Raw genomic sequence first — 13,667 nt, 5'->3', positions numbered from 1 at the left:
TACTTTAATGAGCCATCCTCATTACACTAACACCCCCACCCCTAAAAGCACATTGCGTGCCACCACAACCTCTACACAATCACATTATCCAGTACCCAACACCACAGTACAATACACCATCCAGCACCACATTACAACCATACATCCATAATTTCCCAGACCTTCTAAAAAAAATCAGAGGCAGACTGTCTGAGAGACGGCAGCTGAGAGTTTGTGAAAGGCCAGGGAAATGTCAATTTGATGTCTCTGTGACAGAGAGAGTTTGGAAAGGTCTGTGAGCAGAACCTGAGAACACCCAGGATCAAAGAGTTCTGCCCTCTATAAATCAGAATACAACTCCACAGCCGCATCTCCCCACAACAGAAGTTACCCACCCATCAGGCTCCCTCATCTCCCCACAACAGAAGTTACCCACCCATTAGGCTCCCTCATCACCCAACAACAGAAGTTACCCACCCATCAGGCTCCCTCATCTCCCCCACAACAGAAGTTACCCACCCATCAGGCTCCCTCATCTCCCCACAACAGAAGTTACCCACCCATCAGGCTCCCTCATCTCCCCCACAACAGAAGTTACCCACCCATCAGGCTCCATCATCTCCCCACAACAGAAGTTACCCACCCATCAGGCTCCCTCATCTCCCCACAACAGAAGTTACCCACCCATCAGGCTCCCTCATCTCCCCCACAACAGAAGTTACCCACCCATTAGGCTCCCTCATCTCCCCACAACAGAAGTTACCCACCCATCAGGCTCCCTCATCTCCCCACAACAGAAGTTACCTAACCCATCAGGCTCCCTCATCTCCCCCACAACAGAAGTTACCTAACCCATCAGGCTCCCTCATCACCCCACAACAGAAGTTACCCACCCATCAGGCTCCCTCATCTCCCCCACAACAGAAGTTACCCACCAATCAGGCTCCCTCATCTCCCCCACAACAGAAGTTACCCATCCATCAGGCTCCCTCATCTCCCCACAACAGAAGTTACCTAACCCATCAGTCTCCCTCATCTCCCCACAACAGAAGTTACCCACCCATCAGGCTCCCTCATCTCCCACACAACAGAAGTTACCCACCCATCAGGCTCCCTCATCTCCCCCACAACAGAAGTTACCCACCCATCAGGCTCCCTCATCTCCCCCACAACAGAAGTTACCCACCCATCAGGCTCCCTCATCTCCCCACAACAGAAGTTACCCACCCATCAGGCTCCCTCATCTCCCCCACAACAGAAGTTACCCACCCATCAGGCTCCCTCATCTCCCCCACAACAGAAGTTACCCACCCATCAGGCTCCCTCATCTCCCCACAACAGAAGTTACCCACCCATCAGGCTCCCTCCTCTCCCCCACAACATAAGTTACTCCCCCTTCTGCTGTCCCCACCTCTCCCAAAACCCTTGGAAGTTTGAGCAAAAAGTGACATCTTGGAAGAGCTTTACATGGAATTTCCAATAGGACACCTGCCTGGGCCCTGGTGAAACAGAGAACTGAGCCCTGTACTAGGTGCAGACACATTTTGGAAAGCAAAGGTCATTGATTTGGGCTCTAACCACTAACAACCTACCCTTACACACCTCTTTTGCTACCCCTGCACTAAGATTTGTGCCATGGCTCAGCACCTGCGCCCCCTTACACCAGACCCCCAATACACTTAATTAATCACATCACTGTGTGTCTCTTGCAAAAAAATCACGTTTAAATATTTTAGTTTGACATATTCCTCCAGTCTCTGCTGCCGTTCATGTTAAGGAAGTCTAACCGTGAAATCTCCATAAGAGGTGGGAGGGAAATCACCACAATCAGAAACCAGTAGAGAAGCCCATAAAGCCACCATGCCAGAAAAAAACATCAATTTAAGCAGATTCTGAAGACATACCCTTAAGAACCCATGACCCATTTTCTCAGCCTATACCGCTTCCTGGGTGAGAGGACACTAAACCCCTCATTCTTTATCACGTGTTGTACTGACCTTACAAACCTTCCAGGATCAATCAAATAAGACTCCAGCAGAACCTTCTTTTTCCCCTTTAGTCTCCATCAGGAACCTAGAAAGTTCTCTCAGCGTATATACTGGGCCCTCAGCCTGACTGGCTGTCAGCTCTGGATCCAATGAGCCGTCTGAAAACGAGACCGCCTTGTCCTCCTCTCCCTCAGACTCACCTCCCCCCTCTTCCTCCTCCTCCATTGGCTCGGTACCATCCTCCTCCTCCCCAGTCTCTGCCCCCCTGCACTTCCCCCCTGATCAGTGCCTCTTCCCCAATGACAGGCAATATTTCCTGGGATGAGCCCACCAAGCCTTCGCCCACCAGAGTCTCTGTTACTACAGAAACCTGCCTCTGCTCATGTAGCCCAGCTGCAACCCTCCCCACCACCGCTTTCTCCACGGCCTGCGCACCACCACTTGACCCTGCTCTACTCTCCTCCTTCCTGGTACCACCACCACTTGACCCTGCTCTACTCTCCTCCCTCCTGGTACCACCACCACTTGACCCTGCTCTACTCTCCTCCTTCCTGGTACCACCACCACTTGACCCTGCTCTACTCTCCTCCTTCCTGGTACCACCACCACTTGACCCTGCTCTACTCTCCTCCCTCCTGGTACCACCACCACTTGACCCTGCTCTACTCTCCTCCTTCCTGGTACCACCACCACTTGAACCTGCTCTACTCTCCTCCCTCCTGGTACCACCACCACTTGACCCTGCTCTACTCTACTCCCTCCTGGTACCACCACCACTTGACCCTGCTCTACTCTCCTCCCTCTTGGTACCACCACCACTTGACCCTGCTCTACTCTCCTCCTTCCTGGTACCACCACCACTTGACCCTGCTCTACTCTCCTCCTTCCTGGTACCACCACCACTTGACCCAGCTCTACTCTCCTCCTTCCTGGTACCACCACCACTTGACCCTGCTCTACTCTCCTCCTTCCTGGTACCACCACCACTTGACCCTGCTCTACTCTCATCCCAGCCTCTGCCCCCTGAGTCCTAGTAGGCTGGACAATAGAACAAGTCAAATTTCACTGAAGGCTGTAAAACGGCCAAAGAACATTGGCTGAGCTGGAACACTAGCCTGAGGCCAAAGCGTTTTAATCTAGCGGTTAAGAGCGTTGGGCAGTAATCTAAAGGTGGCTGGTTCGAATCCCCGAGCCGACTAGGTGAGAAATCTGTACCCTTGTACATCGACAGATTTAGGCACTTAACCCTAGTCGTTCTGGATAAGAGCGTCTGCTAAATGACTCACATGTAAATGTAAACTAGGCCTCTGTGAAAGCGTGGCAATAACTTATTAACTTTACATTATTCACAGACAGACTCCTCTGAAGGCAGGCAGGCAGCACACTCCTGAAAACTAACTGCTCAGCAAAGCAAAGGCTCTTTTGAGAGCTACCAGATTTATATAAAAAAAGCTCATTTTCAGTGTCCAGTGTCTGGTTATATGTTAAGGGGGTGTTACTTTGGCAGATAATGTCACACATCTAAATATATATATACTTTTTTAGATAATTAACTAAATGTATGGTGTTTTTGGTTTATGTCAGTTTCATTGTTTGTTATGCTATGAATTGTTATTTTATGGTTGTAAGTGATCAAATGAACTAGAACATTTTATATTTAGCAATTTTGAGTAATTACTACTTTAGTAAGTATACACTTAGTAAGGATATACACTTTGCTAAATGGCATATTGTTATTCTATTATTTATTCAGCACTACTGCAGATGCTAAATAATTCCAATAGATGGCAGCCTAAGACCACGAATGACATTTCAGAAGATTAGTTTAGTTCTCTCCCTGGATACACCACCACTCCCCCTCACAGGAAAAATCCTGCCTGAGTTTTTTACTGTCCCTTTCCACACTGCTAACGCAAGAGGAAGGACTGAAAACACATTACTGTGAAGTAATATAATGATGATTCATGTTTATTATTACCTGTTTTATATGCTCATGTTTTAATATTATACCTCATTACTATAACCATTATCAAAAAGCGCGAACATTAATTCAGTCACCTCTGTTCGACATGTGTTTTTCTAGTACATTCATTGTCAAATTCATCAACCTGCACAGAGCCACTCTGCCTTCTCGAACAAGAAGCCAACTCATCAAACCCCGCAAAAAGCTTGTGCCGTCAGCAGCAGCGAGCACTCTGCCTTCTAGCACAAGCGAGGGGCATGTTGAGGTACATTTTCTAACAGCGATGGTTGCATGATTTATTGGTGGGCTGGAATATATGAGATATTAAGATGATGTCATAATGCATGTTTACTAGGGTTGAGGTTAGCGCATCTGACTAGTGATTATTTGGCCGGGGTTCAATACCTGCTAGAGTTAATATTTGTTGCTCTCCCAAAAGCAACACAGGCCTAATTCGAGATATATAGCTAACTGTAAAGTAATGAGTGACCTTTTTAGAAAATCATAGGACATAGTCTTTGTTTGCATGCTATTTTATGCTTGTAGCCTATAACTGATGCATTGTGGTCTAATGCAGCCATCTATTGGAAATATTTAGCAATTAAAAGTTAATTATTCACGTAAAGACATTGGTGAGGCAGCTGAGAAATAAAGTATATTTTTCTTATTAATTCTGGAGATCAGTCTCAAACCTGCCCCACCTATGACATGCCAATTGCTGGACTTTCACATAGAGGTTACTAGGTCACACCCAGTTCAAACCACATTTAAAAAATAAAACAAATGTGTTGTTTATCAAGTGTTCTGCCTTGCAATAATACATATAATAAAATGACTAATAAAGGTTACATAGGTTTTATTTAAAAAATAACACTAAATGCTTTTTAGTACTATAATGGTATTTACTAACATAAAATTATTACTAAAATAGTTTCTAAAACGTGTTCTAGGCTACCCTACCCTATAATTAGGGTTAGGGGTTAGAGTTAAGGCTAAAATAGGTTATAAGTAGGGTTAGAGTTTCTGTATAGCACTTTGTGACATCTGCTGATGTAAAAAGGACTTTATAAACACATTTGATTGATTGATTGTTAGGTTTAGGGTATTTAAAGGAAAACAAATGAATAGGTTTATAGCTCTCTTGCTCCTTCCTGTGGCCTTCTGTGGGTACTACATACCTCATTCACGACACTTGCTAGGCTCATTATCTGAGGTAGCAACTGTGTCAGATCTATAAATCAATGAGCTACACCTATCCATTTAGTTTACAACTCAGTGAACCTGCGCAGCACTCGCTCAATTCAATGCCTACAAACTTACAGATTTTGACACATATCAAATTACCCAGCAGTAATATAGAAACAATAAATGTTTAAAAAAAATTAAAAAGTTATTTCTTAATTGAAAAAATGTATTCTGGCTGTTTAAAATCAGCCACATCTTGAAAAAGAGGACGGACATGCGTTTTGTTTTGATTATACACCTTTTTCTGAAAGAAAATATGAATAACCGTGAACAGAAAATGTTAATTTTTTGATTGCCTCTGCGCAAACCATACGTAGCACTGTGGGTCACCACAAGGTGTACCCAGGTCAACAGTGAGTTTGCTCACCTAGTAGTCATAACCTTGTTAATAAAAAGTTACCTGAGGTAAAGCTACAATGTTAATACGGACTGGTCTCATTACCAATAATAGTGAAGCTGGCATTGTGACGCAGAACAATGGGCTGGGAATATAACTTTCATTAGGCGAGTTGGTGCCACAGACCTCAAAACAACTAATAGGAGCTGGCAGGGTGAAACATGTCCTAATATTTCTAAACTACGGCAAGCATCTGGGACATATGGTAATATTATGAAACTGGGCTCCATGGCGGATGTAATTAAGTAGTTTATCAGAAAAAGGCGTTAAAAATGTATTGTGTCCAGCCTAGTCCTAGTCCCCGCTGCCGGTTGGTCGCGCTTGTCTGCACTAGCATTATGCCCTACATCCCCACACTAGAAACACCCAAAACTATCTGTGCTAGCAAACCCTGCGTTCCACCCCTCCCCTAACCTTGAAGTTTGTTAAGAAACAAACACTTGTCTACAAAAAGAGACATGTTTAACGGCTTCCGCTTGGCACCCAGCCGAGAGCACACGAAAACCACTTTCAAATTTACCAAAACGAACCAACTACTTCCGGTCTGTTCGTAAGTAATAAACGGAGGCAGATTAGCCACCACAAGTCTTGTCGAAAGAGGAGAAATCTGCTCCAACACACACACTCGCAAAAAGACAAACATTTTTCATTAACACAACCACCACCTTGTTCATTCTGGATGCAGAGTGCAGATGTTCTGCTCCAACCTGTTCGCCGACCATGAGCAAAACTTCCTCCACACCTTTCTCCGGAACGCACCCGAAGCGACAGCGTTTCTTCTCCACTCGGTTGAGGCCATCACGCCGCCCTAACAAACTACCCCTACTCCCCCTTCAACTCTAAATGATAAAAAGTGGAAACCAATAAACAAACCCTCCACCATGACAAAATAAATTAAGAAAATACGTAAGAACCAAAAGAAAAAAGAATAGTAGCCCTCCTCACGAACCACAAAACTCTCACACAACCAACTTCTTCTTCTATGATATAATGGCGGTCCACAAACCAACGTTAAAGGTTCATGCCGCCACCTACTGTGCTGGAGTGTGTGGTCAATCACGGTTTCCAACATTTCTAAATCCTCCTACCTAACTCAGTACTTCTGAGAAAATAAAGAAGAGCCCTACTAACTTCTAATAGACCCTCCCCAATCCCCCAAATCCCTTCCAAACCCCCCCAACCCCGTCCAACCTCAATGACCCTACACTTCAATCTTTCCCTCTCTTCAACATACTTACAACAATATAACAACACATGCTCCACCGTTTCATCGACCATGCCCTCCAGACACAAACCATTCACATGCTTGCCAACCAGATGTAATGACGAGTTCAATGTTCTAAGCGCAATCAAGGAAACACCACCTCTTCCTTCCTAATCTGACTTTTGAATCTTGGTCCATCGACCTTTCTGTAAAACTGTAAACTATTCATATAAATGCCGGCCCTTGTGCTCAGAGTACCATCTCTTCTGCCACACATCTATCAAAATGGCTCTGATCTTACATTTGGCCTCACCTCTACCCAGTGGAACATTAATATAAATTATATCTCGTTTCAAAGCTCTTTTAGCTAACTGGTCTGCAATTTCATGCCCTTCCACACCCGTATGTGCTGGGACCCAGCAGAATCTCACTACTACACCCATTCTCTCAATTCTCCATAATAACATTAATACCTCCAATAGCAGGTCACTCCTATTAGATTTACCAGATGATAAACTATTCAATACAGACAAAGAATCTGAGTATACTATAACTCTAACAGGTTGTACGTCCTCCACCCACTGGAGGGCAACTATTATCACCAACAGTTCAACTGAGTACACTGACAGTTCATCTGTTAGTCTTCTACATATCTGCACATCATTCAGGAATTCAGGAACGTAAACGCCTGCTCCTGTGCGCCCACTATCTGGGTCCTTGGATCCATCTGTGAAAAGCGGTAAAAAATTATAAAAACTTCTACCAATGTAATTGTCAAACAGTTTATCTATATCACTGACTTCTGACCAATCTTTCCTTTTCTCTACCAAGGTTAGATCAACAACAGGGTCTGGGAGTAACCATGGAGGAACATCCCCTATCACCACAGAAGGGCCAACCTCCAACTCCCTCAAACCTCTCTCATCAGCAAGCTTTCCAACTTTCCAACCAAAACCACTGCCTTGTCTACTAGTATATTCCCAACAGTCATCTAGAACAGTATCAGTGGGATGCTCAACCTCACAGCCTTTCAACCCAATAAGATAATGACAATTTTTACACTGTATTTCCAAAATCATCTCACCTGCCTCCACCAGTAAGGCACATACAGATGTTGATTTAAATGCACCAATATATATCCTTAAAGCTTTATACTGGATTCTGTCTTTGCCGCTGTTCCATAAACTATACACCCAAAATCAATTGTCGTCCTGATCAGAGCTCTATAAATATCCATCAACGATTGTCTGTCAGCACCCCATTCATAACCAGAGACCCACACAACCAACTACCGCAAAAGTGATGGAATGAGAGAGACAGAGACATCGTTACAACACTGTACATAGCCATAATATAACGGTTCTTCTTCTTTGGAGTTTAACGGCGGTTGGCATCCAATATGTTGCATTACCGCCCCCAACTGGACTAAAATATCAATCCATTATACTTTGTGACACAAAATGGGAAAAGGGGAAATTATAATAATACAGAAAAACACCCTTACAACTAACCCTACACTCATTAAATACCCACTACCCCATTCCACTACTTTGACCCTATCTGCTCCTGGACCATGCCAAAGGCCTGGGAGGACGGAACACCACCACTCAACACACCCTGTAACTCTTCTGAAGTCTAATCTTGTATGCCCAAATACTTCTCTGAAGCTGCCACCACAACATATTTTTTCTTTGATTTACGTTCCATTTCTGCTGTACAGTTGATAACCATTGCTATGAATGCTAAGAAGCTATCTTTACCGAGGCATATATCACTCGTTGGCCTATCCCTCTGTGCTGACACAGATCTACTACTCACAGGGATCCTCTCAGGATCTCTCACCCTTGACCCATCCTCCTCTACTTTCTTCACTGCCTCAGCATATGACACCTTCTGCACTACTCTGACTCTAGCCACCTCAACCTGCCTCTCTCGTACCGGACACTTCCGATCCCCAGCAACATGGGCATCCCAACAGTTGACACACACAACTTTATCCACCGAAACTACACAAACCTCTATCCCATGCCCTCCTGCACACTTCCCACATCTTGGAATCTCCCTCCTACAAACTGCTGCAACATGACCATAAACGTTGCACCTGAATCAGCGCAGTGGATTCGCCACAAAAGCTCTAACAGGATAACTCATATATCATAACATGACTTTATCGGGTAAAGACTCAAAACTCAAAAGAGCTGACAGTGACTCCTATGTTTCACCACGCTCAACACAGGGTCTGCACCAAACAGAGGGCATCACAAACACCAGGAATCTTCATCTTCAATTGCTCCACCTCCACACTTAACATTACCCCAGAAATCACTCCTTTCAATGGTGCCCTGTTCCTAAGAGCAAAGCAAGAAACAGATCTTGACCCAAGTTGCGTGACACGGAGCGCCCACCTCAACTGCACCCAACTCCTTTCCCACCCACCCTGAAACCACAAATGGATCTGCCAAAAGGTATGGATCCACTTTCTCCAACAATGTAACTCCTACTGCACCAGATTATTCTTTATCATGTCCATTGATGCAAGGCTCTGGTTCTGAGCTCTTCACCACACCTTCTACTTCACTTAACTCTCCCTCATTCATTTCCATTTCACCTCCAGAACTCGGTCTGACTCACTCTGTTTTCACTTGATTTATAACATTTGAAATGTCTCTATTACTTTGAAACGTCTGTGAGTGTAACGTTTACTGTTCATTTCTGATCATTGATTCCACTTTCGTTTATTATCTATTTAACCTGCTTTGGTATTGTAACATATGTTTCCCATGTCAATAAAGCCCATTTAATTGAATTGAGAGAGAGTGAGAGAGAGAGAGCTCCCTGTTAATGTATAGCGGACATGAGTCACTCACGGTTACTCATGGTTATGTGATGAGGTAGCCCCACTTGTGACTTTAAAATCAGTGTCGGCCCAGTAGGGAATCTCCTCTTGGTGGAACTTAATAATATATAACATGACATTTAGCAGACGCTTTTATCCAAAGCGATTTACAGTCATGTGTGAAAACATTTTTACGTATGGGTGGTCCTGGGGATCGAACCCCCAAGATGTTGGTTTCTCCCTCAGTAGACCCGGGTTCATATCCCGTCAGTTACATTAAGCCGTGTGTTCTCTGAAAGGGGTCCTGTTTCCAACAGTGGGGTCAGTGGGATTAGATAGAGGTCTGTCTCTCTCCCTCTCTCTCTCTCTCTGACAGGAGGAGAGAAGTGAAATGGTGTGTCTCCTCTGGTCAACAATACTCACCTTGAGAGACTCCACAGCCTGTTGGAGCTCCTTCAGCTCCTTCTCTCTCTCCTGGAATCTCTGTTGGACCTTCTGCTGACTCATCCCCAGCTGCCTCTGTGGAGAATCACTCTTCAATGAGCTATCAAGCTTTATTTGTCCACTAGATCAATAGTATAGTAATGTGACATAGGGCACATAGAAGTTAGGGATTAAAATGTTGAGGAACTGTCTGTGTGAAATTATTTTATTATGTTGTTATGTGAATGATTATAGTTTTTATGGTAGGCGTACATGTATCAAGGGGTTGAGGCTGAACTTTGGACTCATAAAAGGGCATTCGGAATGATAATGTTGTTTGACTTTAGAAAATGGTGATACATTTGGAGCAAACCCAATATACTGAAGGTTTGTGTTCATATTTGTTCTGCCGTGCATCGATATCATTTGAATGATCTCATATTCAAACAGCCTTAGTTCCTACTGTATCTTTATTTCTTTGTTTATCAGACAGTCACCAACAAGTAGTTCTGGTCTTACCTGTTTCTCAGTCCTCTCTACTGCAGCTGACACTGTATTATGGCCTTTATGTTCATCCACTGTACACAGATAACAGATACACTGCTGATCGGTACGACAGTAAACTTCCAGCAGTTTGTCATGATGAGAGCAGATCTTCTCCTGTAGTTGTGGGGTGGCTTTGACCAGCTTGTGGTTCTTGAAAGCAGGAAATTCATAGTGAGGTTGGAGGTGAGTCTCACAGTAAGAGGCCAGACACACCAGACAGGACATGAGGGCTTTCTGCTTTCTGGTCCCAGTGCAGACATCACACGCCACATCTCCAGGTCCAGCATAGCACAGAGCAGGAGGGGGAGCAGCCTGGAGTCCTGTCTTCTTCAGTTTCTCCACCACTTCAGCCAACATGTTATTTTTCCTCAGATTAGGCCTTGGAGTGAAGGTCTCTCTGCACTGAGGACAGCTATAGACCCCTTTCAGACGATCCTGATCCCAGCTTTCTTTAATACAGTCCATACAGTAGCTGTGTCCACAGGCAGTAGTCACCGGATCCTTCAGTGGATCCAGACAGATGGAGCAATGGAACAGGCCCTGATTCTCTGCCATTTTGGTGCTCTCTCCCGTAGGTTAATCAATGGCAGTGTCAAAGATTACTTTGTGTTTCATGAAACTCTACACCAGAGGACAGGAAGTGGCTTCCTACTTAACAGTGTACTCTGTATGTAGAGGGGGTGTGGTTTATTTGATAAGGAAATGTGACAGAGTGTTGGGTAGTAGCCAGAGATGACTAGTATTTATGTTACATCTATATGAAATATGTATTTTAACTACTTCTGAGTATTTTGTCATTTTAATCACACTGGGCTGAACTACACTCCAATGTATTTTTATTTTCAAAATACAAAATACTCTTTTGTACCATTTAAAAAAATAGTGGTTCACATTTTGCATTAATTGAAAGTCGCTCTGGATAAGAGCGTCTACTAAATGATTAAAATGTAAATGTACATGTAAAAATTAATCATTGCAATCACTTAAAAACTCAATTTAAAGATTTACTTTGGGATTTAGGCAGTGAAGCCCTTTATCTACTTCCCCAGAGTCAGATGAACTCATGGATACCATTTTAATGTCTCTGCATCCTGTATGAAGGAAGTTAGAGGTCGTTTTGGGAGCCAATGCCAACTAGAGCAATGACTGGAAGTCTATGGCATGCTAGCAGTTACTATAGACTTCATAGCGCTAATGTTAGTTAGAAACTTCCTTCAAACTGTAGAGACAAATAAATGGTTCCATTCATTCATTGATTTTTAGAACATTTTCAGGTCATTGTTTGTTTTCAGTGGAAAGTCCAAATACATGATTTTTCAGATGATGGGAGTAAAACAGGCAAATCTATAATGTTTATTTATGCTCCATAAAGTTGTCCTAGAATCTGTTGTTACCCTGACCTCTCCCACAGATTCCATCAGGTTACTACATTCAGACCATGAACTCTAACCTGCACCTGAACAGCTTCCTCCTGCCCATCGGTGCCATGAACGTCATCAGCATCCTACCTCTGCTGCTGCTGGCCCCTCTCATGGAGTGTGTCACCTCCTGCTACCTGTCCATGGAGAAAACACCCTTCTCCCCCGCCAGAGTCATCAGTAAGCACACACACACAGATACACACACACAGATACACACACACGCACCGCACAGATACACACATACACAGACTGACACACAGACACACACATGCACAAATACCATCCACATCAATGAGCCAGTCAATGTTAATGTCTCTCTCTCTCCCTCTCTCTCTCTGTTTCTCTCCCTGTCCCCTCCCTCCTCTCCTCTCTCAGCGCTGGGTCATGCGTGTGCGGCCCAGTCTGTCCTGGTAGCGGGCCTGTCTGAGGTCCACAGGAAGGGCTATCCTCTGACGGAGCAGGCCCTGTCAGGGAAGGTGCTCCAGGTGTCCTCCATGGCCTGCTTCCAGCTGGCTCCCCAGTACATCCTACTGGGGCTGGCTGAGGCCATCGTCACCCCTGCCTGTGAGTGACAGAGAGCCAGCACGTATTTCTGACACACCTATTGCTGCTACACTGTTCATACACAGAGACAAACTGGGTTTGAGATTTCGAATGTCAATGGACACCATATGTAGTTGAGATGAAGTTAGAATGTGGAGTGTTGGAACCAACTGCCAACATGGAGGATACTATTCTGAACTCTGGAAGCTAGGGTTAGGATGCCCCCTACTGGTGTATTAGAGACAGACAAGAGACGTTTGAACCAAATGAATGCTTCTTTCTCTTCCCAGCCTTCCTCTCTTCTCTGTTCCAGGCTCTGTGATCTCCTTCCACCTGACACCCAGTCATATCAGAGGCATCTCCCTGCACTTCCTCCCCCTGTCCTACGGAGGGGGCTGTTTCCTGGGAGCCCTCATCATCCAGCTGGTCTACCTACTCTCTGGAGGTAAAGGCTTCACTAACAGATGCATCATCGTAACCATAGAAACTGAAGAGGAACATACATTCATGTTGGAATGGTTGATGGTGTTCTGTCTGCATTATGTTGATTCAGTCCTATGGCCACTGATAGTACTGTTCTCCTGTCCAACTACAGGTAACTTCTACCCAAACACACTGCATGAAGGGAATCTGGAGCATTTCTTCTTCTTCTTAGACATGTTGATGACCATAAACACTCTGGTGTTCTGGTGGATATCTTCCAGGTACAGTATGAGAACCTCTCATGTATCAATATAGTCACTGTAGATGAGGCAGAGGACATGAGGATTTTCAGTGATACACATTTGAGAATTTCCTTGACCCCTTGAGGTGACCTGAACAAAGTATTAATATAGTCTGTGCAGATGAGACAGGTGACAGTATTGAGACAGGTGACAGTATTGAGACAGGTGACAGTATTGAGTCAGGTGACAGTATTGAGACAGGTGACAGTATTGAGGCAGGTGACAGTATTGAGACAGATCCACCCTAGCAGTCTCTCCTCCCCTGTGTCCCAGGAACCTAGACCTGAGTGTAGTGCAGAGTAGAGGAGTAGGAAGCAGCCTTCTGGCAGAGAAACTCCTGCAGTACAAGACCTGCCTGTGATTCCACGACACCATGGAACACTCCTCCACAACAGTC

At 44.6% G+C, this 13,667-nt stretch overlaps 2 protein-coding genes across 2 annotated transcripts in view; one reads left to right on the top strand and one right to left on the bottom strand.

The window, feature by feature from the left end:
• The window catches only part of LOC311148719 (tripartite motif-containing protein 16-like), a gene marked incomplete at both ends in the record, with an annotated part of 28,326 nt that extends 17,190 nt beyond the window's left edge, over positions 1-11,136 (bottom strand). The window contains one exon of the mRNA XM_084185696.1: positions 10,561-11,136. Within this exon, the coding sequence (XP_084041822.1) occupies positions 10,561-11,136 (576 nt within the window). The remainder of the gene's footprint in view (positions 1-10,560) is intronic.
• A 723-nt stretch (positions 11,137-11,859) lies between these two features.
• On the top strand, positions 11,860-12,574 carry LOC311148718 (solute carrier family 15 member 5-like; the record flags this gene model as incomplete). The annotated part of the gene is made up of 2 exons (XM_084185695.1): positions 11,860-12,179; positions 12,378-12,574. The coding sequence occupies exons 1-2, from the start codon at positions 12,020-12,022 to the stop codon at positions 12,572-12,574; spliced, it is 357 nt and encodes a 118-aa protein (XP_084041821.1). The 5' UTR covers positions 11,860-12,019.
• Between the last annotated feature and the right edge of the window lie 1,093 nt (positions 12,575-13,667).

This window comes from Coregonus lavaretus (assembly GCF_964263955.1).
Source record: "Coregonus lavaretus genome assembly, chromosome: 21".
Taxonomy (NCBI): Eukaryota; Metazoa; Chordata; class Actinopteri; order Salmoniformes; family Salmonidae; genus Coregonus; species Coregonus lavaretus.
The sequence above is the reverse complement of the archived record's forward strand: the minus strand, read 5'-3'. Positions and strand labels throughout refer to the sequence as shown.